This window comes from Oryzias melastigma, unplaced genomic scaffold (assembly GCF_002922805.2).
Source record: "Oryzias melastigma strain HK-1 unplaced genomic scaffold, ASM292280v2 sc00277, whole genome shotgun sequence".
Classification (NCBI taxonomy): Eukaryota; Metazoa; Chordata; class Actinopteri; order Beloniformes; family Adrianichthyidae; genus Oryzias; species Oryzias melastigma.
This window is the reverse complement of record NW_023416901.1, coordinates 209,622-224,963: the sequence shown is the minus strand read 5'-3', so window position 1 is coordinate 224,963 and position 15,342 is coordinate 209,622. Positions and strand designations below refer to the sequence as shown.

Sequence of the window (15,342 nt, the reverse complement as noted above, 5' to 3'; positions counted from 1 at the left end):
TAGCTAAACTCCAAAATAGCCTAAAAAATCTTAGTAAATGCTAAAATAGTCCAAAAAGCTAACAGAATGCTAATTTTTAAAACTTTAAAACCATAACTGTTTAAGATAATAATGAATAATAAAAAGGCAGGAATATTTTTCTAGATTAAATCAACTTAAACCTTAAATAACTTTCAATATTTTACTCTTTATAAAAATATATTTTGTCAAAATTTATAAATTAGAAATAAGTACAAGATAACATCAGGCCATAACATAAAATGATGAAGAGAGTCGGATAGAATTACCCGGAGGGCCGGATCCGACCCTCGGGCCTTGACTTTGACACATGTCTTAAGGGAAAATAGGACAACATAAAAACATTTAAAAAAAACAAGAAAGGGAGTGAGAAGAAACAAAAGCCTTATAATCTCTCACCCCCTTACCCTAGACCAAACTCATCCCTGCACCCAGAATGCCCACTGTCAAACAGACGAAGGCGGTTTAAACAGGTCGGTTAGGCACATGCAACAGAAGGAAAAACAATAAATACAATAAATACAGGTGAGGAAGGAGGTTTTATGCAAAATATCCAAGACTTTCAGAATGTACAGCATCAAAGACTTAAATCTTTTTCTTATCTCCTCATTTGGGCTTCAGTCATTACTCAGTTCCTCTGAACAGATGAAGATGTACTCATGGAGCATCAGTTTTAATAGTAATTAAGGCTGAATGCGTATTAATATAAAAATGTAGGTACATCATGAAAAAACATAAAAACATTCATTTACAGTGTAACCAGAACAAATAGAATGTCCTTCAACAGCTAAAGAAACTGTCAGCTGAGCATCAATCGGTTTAAAGGCAAAGTTCAAGCTGGAGATTTAAAAAGGTTAGAAAGATGCTCTAGTGTTTTAAATTCTTTGTTTGAAAGGCTTTATAGAATACATGTGACTGCAAAACCCTTGAAACTATGAGCGCGGGAACTATTTTGTATTTTTCATCATCATCAATGTTAACGTTTTTTTTTTTTGTTTTTTCGGTTTGTTACGAGCAGACTATTTTAATTATTTTTCTATTTAAAAAGAAAAAAAAGAAAAAATCAGCGTACATTCCTATGATACTTGCTTTACATTAATGACTCTTCCAGTGGAAAATAATCCACATACATATATATTTATGTTTATGTTTCATACTTGACATATCTTCATTTTTTTTCTAATGAAAAATAATGTACATATTTTTTCTGGATTTTGACAATAGATCTGAATATACAATGGCAACGTCTGAAATAGTGTTATATCTACTCACAGAGTCATGTGATTTATTGTTACTTGAGGATTCATAATATCTTTAACCTATGCTGGAAAGATATGAATATCTGATCTTAAATTCTGAATCGCATAATGATAATTCATGTAAAGGAAATGTTAAGGTGGAGCCGGGGTGGGATTATATAAATTCACTTCAACCCACTCCCTTTCAGGCAATCTCTTAATGTCTAGTTATCCTGTGTTTGACATCTTCATGGATGTAAACTTCTGATGGTTGATTGTACTGCACATAAATTCACTTTTTTTTCGTCTTAATTGCTTGAAATAAACCATCTTCCTGACCGCTTTGTCCCTTTCGGGGTCGCGGGAGTGCTGGAGCCTAACCCGGCTACTGATGGGTGAAGGCGGGGTTCACCCTGGACAGGTCTCCAGTCTGTCGCAGGGCCTCAATCACACACATTCACTCTCACATTCACACCTAGGGGCAATTTAGAGTCACCAATCAACCTATGAAGCATGTTTTTGGACGGTGGGAGGAAGCCGGAGTCCCCGGTAAAAACCCACGCATGCACGGGGAGAACATGCAAATTCCACACAGAAAGGTCCCAGCCGGGAGTCAAACCGGGGCCTTCTCGCTGTGAGGCAAGAGCGCTAACCACTGCGCCACCGTGCAGCCCTGAAATAAACCATTTCTAATCTAATGTGATCTAATCTGATCCAATTGAATCTAACGTTAGAAATGCAATGTTTCAAAGAACTAAAGTGCAGAATCGAACATTTTCACAACCTGAAACAGCTTTCTGGAGACTTAAATAGTAACAAAGCTTTATGGTTGAAGATTCTAATAGAATGTGATCATTCACTTGAAATGAATCATTTTTGTTTCCTTAAGTGAGATTAGCAACAGATGCTTTCCTGAAGAAGGCTGGTGTCTCCGTGAACGCCGCGTGGCTGAATGAGCGGCGGCGTTCAGGTGGGATGTCTACGGTTCTGATGTGTGTGACAATGCAAGACAAAAAGAAAGGACAACACAGCGGTTCACCTTACTCACCACACCTCTGAAGCTGAATAGGAAAAGTGAGTTCTGACCTTTTTCAAGATGACAAAGTCATTTTCCAGGTTGTTCCTCTTGTTGATTTCATCCTCGTATCTGTGGCAGAAACAGAGCGACATGATCGGGTTTCTCACATCGTTTTGCTGTTGAGGGTCAGCGATTGTGAGGTTACTTGTGTTTGTAGTCCTCCACCAGGCCCTGCATGTTCCTCAGCTCCCCGTCCAGCTTGATCTTGTCATTGTTGACCAGGTCCATCTGGCGCCTCAGGCTGGCCATGTGGGCCTCGAACATGGGCTCCACGTTGGAGCGGCTGACCCCCTGACCCTGCAGCAGCTCCAGTTTGGTTTCCAGCATCTTGTTCTGCTGCTCCAGAAAACGCACCTGCAGACGGAACCGATGGCTCAGAATGAGCAGACGCTGCTGGACGAAGGTCGTGGCGTTTCCGCTGACGTTCAGATTCCTGAAACATTTATTTTGAGGAATACCTGGACTGTAAAGTAAATTTCTAAACCAGCTCATCAAAAAATTGAAGGACAAACAGTTTGAGATCTCACCATGAAGCAGCTGTGAGAACCTAACCACAGAAAGGTGAAGTTAGCCGGAGTCACAAACGTTTCCTTCCTGCTCATTTAGAGAAGTAGATGCCGAACGTGGGATTGAAGGCCAAGCAGGAGATCAATGAAGAAAATGTTGTGTTTTTGATCATAATAAATGTCTTTAGAACCTCCGAAAAAGGAAAAATGTGTTTCCTCACTTCAGATGCAGAAGTTTCTTCTCAGAAACACGGAGCGTTTTAAACTCACCGTTAGACTTAGGTCAGGGGTCGGCAACCTTTAACCTAAAACCTTGTTTTCTACTGAAAGGAACGTAGTAGGAACCTCAAAGTCTTATTTTGATATTGCTTTCCATCCACCAAAATGTATTTTTTTTAATAATAAATATGAATTATGCTCCTTTTCTGGCAAGAATAAACACTTCTGAAATTATTTTTTACATTTGACAGACACTCAAAGGAATCCTTTCAAAATAAAAGATCTTAACAGTGCCACTCTGGACAGCATAAGATAATATATGCTTTAAACTCATAAAGGATCAAACTTTTTACCAATTTTTTTCTTAGTATTTGAAATCTGTGTATTCTGGAGGAAGCAAGACCTCTTCAATCAGCAGGAATGTAAAAATCTTTACATAGTTTGTCCTCGATGTGCACCTCATCATACATTTATAACTAAACTAAATAAAAATAATCCTATTATTTATTTTTCTTTAGCCAGAGAGCCCCTGTGGAGAGGTAAAAGAGCCACAGGTAGCTTTGGAGCTGCAGGTTGGAGACCCCTGACTCAGAGGTTGTGGCTGCAGCAGAGTCAGTGGAGTTCTGAAGGTCCTGACTCAGTCTCAGCACAGAGTCTTTGTTTTTAGGAACTCTTCACAGCTTCAGCCTCACTATTGCATGTGTTCGAGAAGGATGTGGGTCAGAAACATGGTTTGGCACATTGATAGCTTCAGTGGGACACTCAGAGGTCAGACGCTGCACACTGGCAGCAGGTCGCAGCTGAACTCTACTGCAGTTTCAGCGCAGCTCCAGTTTCCTTCCTGCAGATGAGTTTCACTCTCTCCCAGACAAAGCCTGCGCTCTGTTCAGAGCAGAAAAAGCTTCCCTCTGAGGCACCAGCACCATAGCTGACCGGGCCGATCAGGTTACACCCCCCCACTCAGTGAGACGGAACTGGGACAGATGGGTCGAATGTCCAGGCGCCCGGTACCACCAGAATACTGAGGATGTTTTCAATCCCAGATGGAGGCTTTGAGCGAACGTCGTTACATGCCTCAGAGGTCTGGAGTCTCACCAAAGCAGGAACCGGATCATCGTCGGCTCCATCAGCAGCAGAAAGCTTCTCCTGATGGCACCAAAGGCGTCTTTGCAGGAGGGACGCTTCTCTGCAATGTTTCAGTTTGATAGCATCACATTACAGCTGTCAGTGTAAATGGAGAGATACTAAACACATCCAACAGGAAGGAGATGAGGAGTCTGCTTTCATGACTCTTCACAATAAAAGCCTTTGTTTTGTGTTCTTGTAGCATTAAGGTCACATGATACACGTACAGTACAGGAGTCTGTAATAATAGAGAGGAATTATGAGCTTTGACAGAGTTTTGGAGATGATTCATGGATTCTCAGGTACTTTTCAAAGATTCACCTGTTGATGGTTGAAAAGTTCTTCAATCAGAACGTTTACTAACAGGACAAACATTTTCATTTCCCATCCCAACAGGTGACAAATGTTTCACATTGAATGCCTTCATGCAGCTCATGTCCCTGAACGCCTCAGGTCTTTCTGCACTGAAGTGAGGAACCAACAAAGCCTCCATTGTGAGCGGGTCACCCACTCCGTGAGAAAGCATCCCAGTCCCCCGAGGAGAGTATCAGTGTCCGGAGGCTGTGGGAAATGTGTGTGGAACCACCAATCACCTGCTCAGCACGGAATGCATCCCATAATATGAGCCATTTCAACATGGCTTCTTATCTGTGGTTACACATCAGAAAATATCATTTTCTCAGAAACATTCTGTGAAACCAGAAGAGATCAAGCTTCAGGTTGTTTGATTTAAGCAGCTGCAGATGTTATTTTTAGATTTTTTATTCCATGAGACTTTAGAGCAGAAGCTTTGTGGTTGTCCTGTTTGATGGTTCTAAACCAGAGTGTCAAACTCGATCACACAGGGGACCAAAATCCAAAACACACCTTAGGTCGCAGGCTGTACAGGATAAACATTTAAACACTCTAACACTCTAAAACTGCATTTTAAAAACTGTAACTTTTTAACAAATTTATTTTCCATAGAAATATATTTTGTAAAAATTATACAAATTAGAAATGAGCGCAAGATAACATCAGTCTATTACTAGCAATAAGATAAAATGATCTGGAAGGCCGGACATAATTACCCGGAGGGCCGGATCCGGCCCCCGGGCCTTGATTTTGACACGTGTTCTTATCCCACAGAGAGATGACTGACAGGTTACTGATGTCTGATTCGTCCTGAGTGTCAGTCATCCTGTAAAAATCCTTCCTGTGTTGCTGGAATCCTCTTTGATTCTCGTTTTAACACCAACATTCACGGTCACTGGAATGAACAAATTCAGTCATTGACTTTGGCTTTAGTACTCTTGAGCCAGGCACTGCACAGGCCTGCAGCAGCATCTCTGGTTCAAATGGCAGGTGTGGGCTGGTGCCTCTCTGGGTTTTAAAAGCTTTAAAAGCTGTGATGGATCTGCTTTCACCTGAGGTTAGTTTGAAACTTCACCAAGAACACGATCACGTTACAACAACAAAGAACCCCCCCCCCACCCGATGGGGTTTAAAATGGAAGAAAGAGTCGTTGGATTCCTCTGCATATCGCAGGTGGCCCGCATTTTTCTTTGTTAGCCAATCAATTTTTCCACAACACATTCCTTTAATATTAAATGTGAGCTTTACTAAGAAAATATTTAAAAACCCAACACTGTTTTATAAACAGGTTTTCTAGTCTTTTTATCTGAAAGCTCTTAACTTTTAATTTTCCAAAACCTAAATGTAAAAAAACAAAAACATTAAAATCCAAAAGACAAACGTTTCTTTTTGTTTAAAAAATCTGCTAAACCATCATTTTCCTTTCAGGAAGAGAAGAAAACCAGAGGCTTCATCACATCAGAGACTCAATCATCGTCTTTCCAGTAGTTTTAAGCTTAAGTGTATGGAAATAAATTGGGGCCAATATTATGTGAAACCCGAATAAAACAAATGAAAAAAATTATTGCTGTTTCGCCAAGAAAAAAAAGTAAAATATCCAATACTTTTTGCTATTCTAAAAGAAAACTAATTATTTTTGACTTTAAATTCTTCAAAATGCAAAATGTTATTTTCAAAACTTTTTTTTCATTTGAACTCTTTATTTTTAATTTTTCAATTTTCAAATGTTCAGATTCAAAATCGAAAATAGTTTTTAAATTAAAATTTTGTGTTTTGAAACCTAAAAAAAACTGAATATTTGAAGCTGAAAATAATTACCTTTATTTAAGAATAGCAAAAAGTTTCAGACATTTTAAAGTTTTATTCTGGCCAATCACCAATATTATTTTCAATTTGTCTTATTTAAGTATCGAATAATATTGTCTCTATTTTAGCCCCATATAGGTGAGCATCAGCGACGTCCATTTGGATGTCTCAAGAGTCATTTTTATAGCTTGTAGTTACACATGAGATTTTGCAGTTATTTTGCTTTTATTACTTTTATTTACTATTACTATTATTTACTTTATTTTATTGTTGTTTTATGTCTTTACCCTCAATGTTTACTTTAGGTATGTTCTTACCTCCATGCACTCTTTTATTTTGCTTTTATATTTTTATTCACTTATTTATTAAAACTGTTTTTATTGTGTTTAGTTTTTAATCTACAGCATTTTGTTCTATCTGAATTGTGTTGAAGCGCTTTTTAAATCAACTTGATGATGAGATTTTTTCAGTCAACAGGAGCTGCTGCAGATTTTACTTTTACAAAGAAACATTGATTATAATGTTCACTTTGAACCTAGTTTTTTTTTTTGCAAAATCTTGAAGAGCAGAAAATTAAGGGATTTTTTAAATCCTTAAATTGCTCCTTTAAAAATCCCCAAACATGATTTTTTTTACCTTGTCTATGAAGGTTGCAAAGCGGTTGTTCAGGCTCTTGATCTGCTCCTTCTCAAAGGCTCGACTCATGGACAGGTTGGGGTCGATCTCCAGGTTCAGGGGGGCCAGCAGACTCTTGTTCACAGACAGGGACGTCAGCGAGGCCCCCAGTCCGGGATGATGGCCGTTGGTACCAGCATACAGAGAGCTGCTGCTCAGCGAGACGCCGCTGAAGCCCCCCTGACCTGGAGCGAAGCCGCTCAGCCGCCGGGACGGAGTGCTGGTCCGGACGGAGCTGCTGGAGCTGATTCTTTTGTTTCTGCTCAGACTCATGGTGGCGAGGCTGGACGGCAGAGAAGAGGAGCAGGGATGAAGAGGATGAAAACAGAAAGAGGAACCCTGACAGCACAGGACCTGCTGAGGGGAGGATGTCTGAGGACTGGGAGTGTCTAAGGTGTCTCATGACCTTCTAAATCTCCCAGGGTGGAGTCACCAGGGGGGCGGGTTTTAAGATCACACAGCTTAGTATCTCATGTTGGGTGTTCCTGATCTCCAAAGGGAACAAACAGTTCTCATCAAGTTCACTTCAACATTATCTATATGGCCTAATATCACTAAACAATTGTATCATTGGGCTTCATGCCGGTAATTGTTCCGAAGCAGAAGGTCGGTCATAAAATATAAATAATAGCTAAACTAAACAGACTAAATTAAACTCCCTGCCCTTTTAGACCCTCCTTTTCAGTAAAGAAAAACTCCTAAAAGTTGATTCAGCAAAAAAGAAAAAGAAAAAACCTTAGGGATGTCTACTTGAAAGAGGGATCCTCTCCCAAGACAGATAGCGGGATTACCAGGATTACCGGGACTGTGAAAGAAGAATTAGCTTATCTAACTCTACAACTACGCATCTGAATAGAGTTCAGCCAGATTGGACAGGGGGACAGGTGGAGGCGAGGTCCACAGCCGAGACGAGCCAGAGGCGTGGTCCACGGCCAAGACGAGCCAGAGGCGTGGTCCACGGCCAAATTGTGAAACATGTTCACCACAAGTTGGCACAAGTGGTTGGTTTAGAAATTGTTGTAACAGAATGACTGATGTGAGATTGCCAGAGGAAGTCAGTGAATAAAATAAGTTATAGCAAATGCACATGGCCTGATTATTGAAAACATGAACATAATACAGACGATCCACCAGGAATCTGAAATCTCTCCCACTCCCCCAGTCGGAGAGTGGGAAGAAGGAACAACATGTGAATCACACTGCACCAAACAGAAGCACAGAGAACTAGGCATCATTGATAATAGAGAGGAGAGGTGAAGTAAATGAGAATAGAGAACAGAACCCCAGAGCAGATGTGTATAATAACAATGATAGAAAATCTAACATTTTTAGTGTATCAATATTAATCTAAACCCACGAGAGCAACAGCAGAGGGAATCAACCACCAGGCTTGTCAAACCAACTTCCCTCTGCTGAGTTCAGTAGAGAAATATGTGTTATGTAATGAAAGTTATAATTCCTCCCCAAACTTCATTTGTAAAACCTTAAATATTCTCTGATTACTAGCTAGCCTGGCAGTAGACCTGTCAAAAGAAGAATTTTTTCAGCCTAACTTTGAATGTGGAATATTTGTCAGCTTCTCTGACATGAGCTGGGAGCTTATTCCATAGAACAGGAGCTTGATAGCTGAAGGTTCTACCTCCAACTGTACTTTTAGAAATTCTAGGAACTACAAGCAGTCCAGCATTTTGTGAACGAAGTGTTCTGACTGGTTGGTAAGGAACTATGAGATCTCTAATATAGGATGGGGCCACACCATTCAGGGCCTTATAGGTTAACAGAAGGATTTTGAACTTGATCCTGGATTCAACTGGTAGCCAGTGGAGAGAAGCTAACACAGGAGTGATGTGTTCTCTTCTACTAGTTCCTGCTAACAATCGTGCTGCTGCATTCTGGACAAGCTGAAAACTTTTTAAAGAACTTTTCGGGCATGCTATTAGTAAAGAGTTACAGTAATCCAGTCTAGACCTAACAAATGCATGGATGAGATTAGTCCCTTTTCTGAAGCCAATAGCAAGTCATTAGTAACCCTAACCAGTGCAGTTTCAGTGCTATGTTGAGGTCTGAACCCTGACTGAAAATCTTCAAAGTGATTGTTGTCCTGTAGGTGGCACTGCAGCTGCTTTACTACAACTCTTTCTAGGATTTTAGATATGAATGGGAGATTAGATATTGGTCTATAGTTGGTCAAAATGTCAGGATCCAGGCTGGGTTTTTTCAAGAGAGGTTTAACAACCGCATATTTAAAAGACTGAGGCACATAACCAGTCTCTAGAGAGGTATTTATTATGGTTAATATGGATTCACTAATAAGGAGGAAGATTTCTCTAAAAAGTTTAGTGGGGATTGGGTCTAAGAGACAAGTGGAGGCTTTAGAAGACGTAATAACTGATTTTCTGACATTGTAACAGAAGAAACAAACAGAAAAAAGCAAAAGTTTTTTTTCAGATTTTTGACAATTGTTTAATTTAGCAACATTTCATGTGTGAATAAATATTTAAACAGAGTTGGGTCATTCTGGTGTTCAGTGCTGTTGAACGGAAAGAATGAGCAAAGAAGCTTTCATGAAGTTTGTTTTTTTTATTCAGACTGGGAAGGAACAAAGACGAATTGGTGCTGATGCAGATCATCCTTTTTCTTCCTCAGAACATCATTTGGTTTTCGTCATCCTGTCACCTCCTGCTGTTCACCACAAAAAATAAACTGAGATGCAAACATTGTCTGAGAATGATGTCTTATCATGACTGATGTCTGACAATGAGCAATACCTGTCTTTGGAGGCTGAGCCCGCCTTTTCTTTGATGATGGGCGCAGCTCCACCTCTACAGGATAATGGTCACTGATGCTGAGAGCCTTAAGGAGGAAGAGGAGCATAATGAAGCAGGAGAGATCTTCATCCAGAGCAGCAGTGCTGATCCAGACACCAGACATCCACCTCACCTCTTCCTCATCCAGATTGAACTCCGCCTGGAAGTTGAAAGCCTTTGCAGATCCAGGAATGACAGAGTCCAGCATGGTCTGTCCGTACACCACGATCCTGTTTGCAGGGGAAGTTAAACCACCACAATAAAAGCCTTTCACATCCTGCTCACTTGGAAATGTAACAATTTAATAAAAACATGTGAGTTTGTATTTCTCTTAAAGGCGTATTGTACATTTTTTTAAGGTTTCATAATGGGGAACAACAACAAACTATACTTAATTGCCAGTTTTTTATTATTTTCTTGGTTTGTAAATAAAAACCTTTCTTAATCATTTTACAGTTTAGGAAAACAACTTTGTGACAATAAATAGCACTAAAGGCTTCACTCATTTGCACGTTCAGCAAACACTGCAGCGGCTCACCTGTCGTAGGTGTTGTCATTGCGGGTGCTGGTTGTGGTGTCGACATCATCGTCTATCAGCCAATAGAAAGGAGGCTGCTGGATGCGGATCTCTTCCTTCTCCTTCTGGGACAGATATCGACCGTCTGCATTGAAGTCCCCTAAAATCATGATGTTCTGGAGAACATTTTGGAAGGAGAAAAAGGAACGGATGAGACCCCGCCCACTGACCGTATCAGAACCACAAGGGCTAAACAGGACATTCAAAGATTTAAAGTCAGACTGAAGGTTAGCCAGAGAGTGTGTGTGTGTGTGTTGTGTGCAGGCATATTGTGCATGGGCATTGTGAATGTGTATTCAATTGTTTGTAAATCAAAGTCCACCAACAACAAATTCACCAGCTTTTTGAGAAGTCGTCAATATTAAGATTTAGAACAAAAAAGATGATAAGGGTTTAAAATGTCAAGATGTGTGTCAGATGTATGTGTAAAAAAGCATTTTATTGATTTTTTTCAGACCTCCAGACCTTTGAGAAAAAATAGTCCCATAAATGATAGATTAAACACCTGTCCTCAAAAAGACAGAAAAAACAATATATGAGTGTGTGCTGTTGGTATATTTTGTTGTATTGAGTTCATTTTGTTTAATTGTGTTGTTTTGGAATGTTGTGCATGTAGTGTACTGTGTTTTTGCGTATTCACTGTTGGCGTGTGTTGCTGTGTGTGGATTGTTTTGCATGTGTTGATTTTGTTGTTTGTGTGTTGCACTGTGGTGCTGTTGTGTGTGTTTTTATGTTTTTGCGTGTTCCCTGTATTGGTGTTTGGGTTGTGTGTGTTGATTGTTTTGTTGTGTTCATGTTATGTTGTTGTGTGTGTAGTGTTGTGTGTATATTATACTGTGCTGTTGTGTGTGTGGTGTTTTGTATTGTTTTGCATAGTGCCGTTGTGTATGTTATATGTTTGTGTTTGACCCTCACATCCGTCTTCCATTTCTTCCGGACTTGTTGGACCACATCAAACAGCTCGTCCAGCTCCTTCTCTGCCTTTACCGGTTGGGTGTGGACGGGAATCAGGACGATGTCGTCCACAGCTGTCATGTGATCCAAACAGGAAGAACATGTTACACAGACCTGCCAAAGTAAAAGCATCATCTCTGCTCAGACTCTTCAGCAACAGGCAGACAGCAGGTATGGTCTGAAAACACACATTTACATTCCTGCAGCTTTAACCTGCACAGACTCTGAACTAAAGAGCTGAAATTATGGGATGTTTTAGCTCCAATAAGCATCACTGAGACTCAGCAGCGCCCACCAGTGGAAGGACAGCTGAAGCGCAGGATGAAGGGCTCTCTGGCAAAGGCGTCCTCATCTCCAGGCTGGTCATCAGCGTACTGCATGTTCCCCTTCAGCTCCACTTCATCCTTTCTGAGACACACGTGGAGACGTGGAGTTTGTGAGAGTCTGCACAGGTTTACAGCTCATCTTCATCACAGGTCAGGGTGGAACAGGGGAGGAGGAGGAGGAGGAGCTGCTCTCACCTGTAGAAGCAAACGTATTTCTCCTTGTAGGTGTCTCTGCCCAGAGATTTGCTGCCGATCATTTCATAAGGACTCTTCTTGTTCTTGCTGAGAGAAACAGACACAGACGGTCAGCTCTCATCCTGCTGCACTTTCCATCTGCAGATCGTCTGCATCTGAACTCAGAACCTCAAACATTTGACTCTGTGAACTGACTCGGTGCTGTTGAGCTTCTCCAGCAGGAGCTTCATGGCTTTGCCGCTTTTATCCATCACCTCCAGGATCACCACGATGCTGTACTGAGACATGATCTGGAGCAACACGCCATATTTACATAGTAAAGGGTGGATACCTGTACAGCACTTTCCTACCTTTTTAGAAGGCTCAAAGTGCTTTACAGTCACTGTCCTATAAACACACATTCGCACACTAGTGCAATTATGAGATGCCAGTGTTCAGCTGGTGAACACTCGTGTCGATCTAGAACCATCAAGAGCAGTTTGGGGTTCAGTGTCCTGCTTAATGACCCTTCGACAAATGGGCGGGCGGGACAGGAACCTGGAATCTTCTGATCCTAGGTCGACCACTCTACCATTGCACCACGGTCGTCCCTTATCATTGACCAAACAAGGTATAGTTTCAATGTTTGAGAGAAAGGTAAAATGTCAAATAAAAAACTTGTTACCTTAACTAGGTATCCAACGACTTTGTCATCCGAGACCTTTTTCTGTCCCAGGTTCTTCATGTTGAAAGCTGCTATTTTCATTTTGACTTCACTCAGATAAAAAGAGGCTTTATGTGAATAAAAAAACAAACAAACAATACTAATATGGCCGTTAACCTGTATATATGGTCTCACCTGTATATAAGCTCTTATCTGTAAATACTGTCCATATGCTTTATAACAATCTGTACCATACTTATTTATCATAATATTTATGCCACATGCTCTTACTGCGTATTGCACTTCTGGTTAGATGCTAAACTGCATTTTGTTGCATGTACATGTGTAATGACAATAAAGTTGAATCTAATCTAAAATAAATGGAAAATGAGTTAAAAAATGAAACATTTCCTCAATTTCATTCACCTTCATTACACCATACACACAAATTGGATAAACTAGCTAAAAACAAAACTATATGTATATCTGTAATTTCAAAGTAAAAGCATGTGAGCTAAAACGTTTAATCATCAACTAAAAGAGCTAAACTCTACATTTCATTTGAGTTTTAATATTCTAAGCCTCTTAGTATGAGAATAACGGAAAAGTAAGTAGTTTCCCAAAACTACAAAACATAAAAAAACAATCCAGCAGTTTTTGATTTTGTTCTGTCAAATGTGTATCAGACTAATAAGTTATTACTTGATCAAAGCTATAAAATAATCCAATTAAAGTACTTACAGTTGAAGTCCCAGAAAACACACAAAGAGCTGTGAGGTGAATCAGAACTCAGCAGAACTCAGCAGAACTCAGCAGAACTCAGCAGAACTCAGCAGAACTCAGCAGAAGTCTGGATCCTCAGAGAGTCTGCTCCTGCGGGCGACAGGTACACCTGTTCCTACATGCACACCTAGACTCTCTGGCAAGCCCTTCACTATATATAGCTAAAGCAAATGTTTTCATTCTTTAGACTCCGTCACCAACGACAGAAACCAGTTCCTCAGAAATCTGCAGATGAGTGCTCCTCCCCCACGGAGGTGTTTGCTGATGGAAACAGGAGAAACAAGGGCGCGGCTTTGAAGGGGGGGTGTGGACTGTCCCAAGCAAAAAGCCCCCCACCTCCACCCCATCACCCAATGTTGAGTCAGTATTAGCATCCTTATTGACAGTAACTGATGTTGACAGGAATATTGGGTGCTCTTCCATTATTGACATTAATATGTTGATATTAATAACAGTAAAACTGTTTGGAATGTGTGCTTTTGATCTTCTCATTTGTGATGGTCTTCCTCGTTCTCATCTGCCGTACTTCCAAAATCTTCCGTCCCCCTCCCGGACCCCCATGTAAAATGTTCTAACTCCGCCCCTGGGCTGTTCTGGAGCCAAACAAAGGCGTGCTCCAGCAGATTACTGCCCTGAGGAGGGGTAATCCTCTCCAGACGAAGTTGTAAAACCAGAAACCTTTTTTTAATTGGTGTTTGTGTTTAACCCAAACCGCATGTAGCCCATAACTGAGATTCAGCCTTCAGGACTTTCAGAACCGCAAAGCTTCGTTTGATGATTTAATTGCAGATCCAATGCCAGACGTCCTGTTGGGACCGGCTCGGTTCTGCCTGAGGGCTTTCTGCCTGTTGGAGCCTGCTGTAAATATCCTCAATATGTAGTAGTGAGACGGGGAGCAGCAGCACCTGTTAGCGGCGGTGACATGAAGGAGGAGGTGGAAAAAGGAGCAACAAAGAAGAGGAGAAGCTGAGACCCAGCCAGCAAGGCCTAGTGGGCCCGTATGGTTTAAAGGTGGGCAGAGGATGTGAGGGGCCACTGGTTACACGCAAGATGGCTTCAGAATCAATCTGTAGCCGGAAGCAGAAATCGTATCTGTGGCCGGTTGCGTAAGCGGACATTTCCTAAACTTTAGGAAACCCTTGTAAAATATGTATCATGTAATATGTATTATATTATAAAACCTTTTTCAGAACTATCAGCTTTCATGCTTTTGAATGTGAATATACTGTAACTGTCCATCCTTCTATCTAAAATGAGACTCAAATGGGACAGAGAACGTTAATCGTATAATTTATTACAAGTCAATATTAACAAGAGTTTTGTACAACTTCACCCGTTTACATTCAGAGAAACAGCCGGCGAAACACCGTTTTTTTCCTCTGACAGACTGTGTCACAGAGGAAAAAAATGGCAAAAAGGGTTGATAAAAGAGAGAAGAAATGGGGAAAAAACATTGAGAGCTTAAAACGATGCTTTTATTGCAGCCAGCTCCGGCAGGGGGAGGGACTTCCGGCTATTAATTTTGGAGTGCCATATTTTTTCTCTGTAGCCAGATTCTCTTGGAAAATGTGGTCCAGATTGGGTTTGTCCACAGTTTCTGTGGTGGTTCCACCTGCCCGCAAGCTCGCTACAGAGGAACTCACTAGCTCGATACAGCAGAGCTCGCTAGCTCGCTACAGCGAAAGATGTGGTTGAAATATTAAAATATTTAAGCCTTTGTTCTTAGTAATGATAATAGTGAGGGTCTACAGTTAATGAAAACCCAAATCTCAGAAAACCAGAAGTTCCCATCAGATCAATCATGAAACACCATTGTCAGCACAGATCTCTAAAATGTGTCATTTCTCTGCTCTCTCTGTCTGTCAGGTTTGTTTTTCCTCCTTTCCCATGAATCCCTGCATCTGTTCTCCTCGTGGAGGCCGACACCTGAGGTCACGGGCCGAACAGGATAAACATTTAATGAACACTCTAAAACAACATTTTTAAAACCTAACCGTAACTTTTTAGCATTATTATAAACTAGATATATAGCATTACC

General features: G+C 40.8%; 2 protein-coding genes across 5 annotated transcripts in view; both read right to left on the bottom strand.

Annotated features, from left to right (window-relative positions):
• The window catches only part of si:dkey-222f2.1 (keratin, type II cytoskeletal 8), an 11,245-nt gene extending 3,789 nt beyond the window's left edge, over window positions 1-7,456 (bottom strand). Inside the window, exons 1-3 of the mRNA XM_024265174.2 lie at window positions 6,981-7,456; window positions 2,480-2,688; window positions 2,343-2,403 (exon numbers count right to left, since the gene is read on the bottom strand). Coding sequence (XP_024120942.1) covers window positions 2,343-2,403; window positions 2,480-2,688; window positions 6,981-7,292 — 582 coding nt within the window. The 5' untranslated portion in view covers window positions 7,293-7,456. The remainder of the gene's footprint in view (window positions 1-2,342; window positions 2,404-2,479; window positions 2,689-6,980) is intronic.
• A 2,128-nt stretch (window positions 7,457-9,584) lies between these two features.
• On the bottom strand, window positions 9,585-13,454 carry LOC112141951 (deoxyribonuclease gamma). Of its 4 annotated transcripts, none has more exons than XM_036210879.1 (10): window positions 13,263-13,454; window positions 12,543-12,649; window positions 12,077-12,168; window positions 11,879-11,968; window positions 11,653-11,765; window positions 11,319-11,431; window positions 10,365-10,519; window positions 9,960-10,056; window positions 9,788-9,872; window positions 9,585-9,701 (listed from the first exon to the last, which is right to left on the bottom strand). In XM_036210879.1, the coding sequence occupies exons 2-10, from the start codon at window positions 12,621-12,623 to the stop codon at window positions 9,670-9,672; spliced, it is 858 nt and encodes a 285-aa protein (XP_036066772.1). In that variant the 5' UTR covers window positions 12,624-12,649; window positions 13,263-13,454; the 3' UTR covers window positions 9,585-9,669. The 4 variants fall into 4 exon arrangements, with proteins under 4 accessions (XP_036066772.1, XP_024120940.1, XP_024120941.1 ...); XM_024265172.2 differs by having other exon boundaries at window positions 11,879-11,965; window positions 12,074-12,168; window positions 13,263-13,452; XM_024265173.2 differs by having other exon boundaries at window positions 11,879-11,965; window positions 12,074-12,168; window positions 12,543-12,628; window positions 13,263-13,452.
• Between the last annotated feature and the right edge of the window lie 1,888 nt (window positions 13,455-15,342).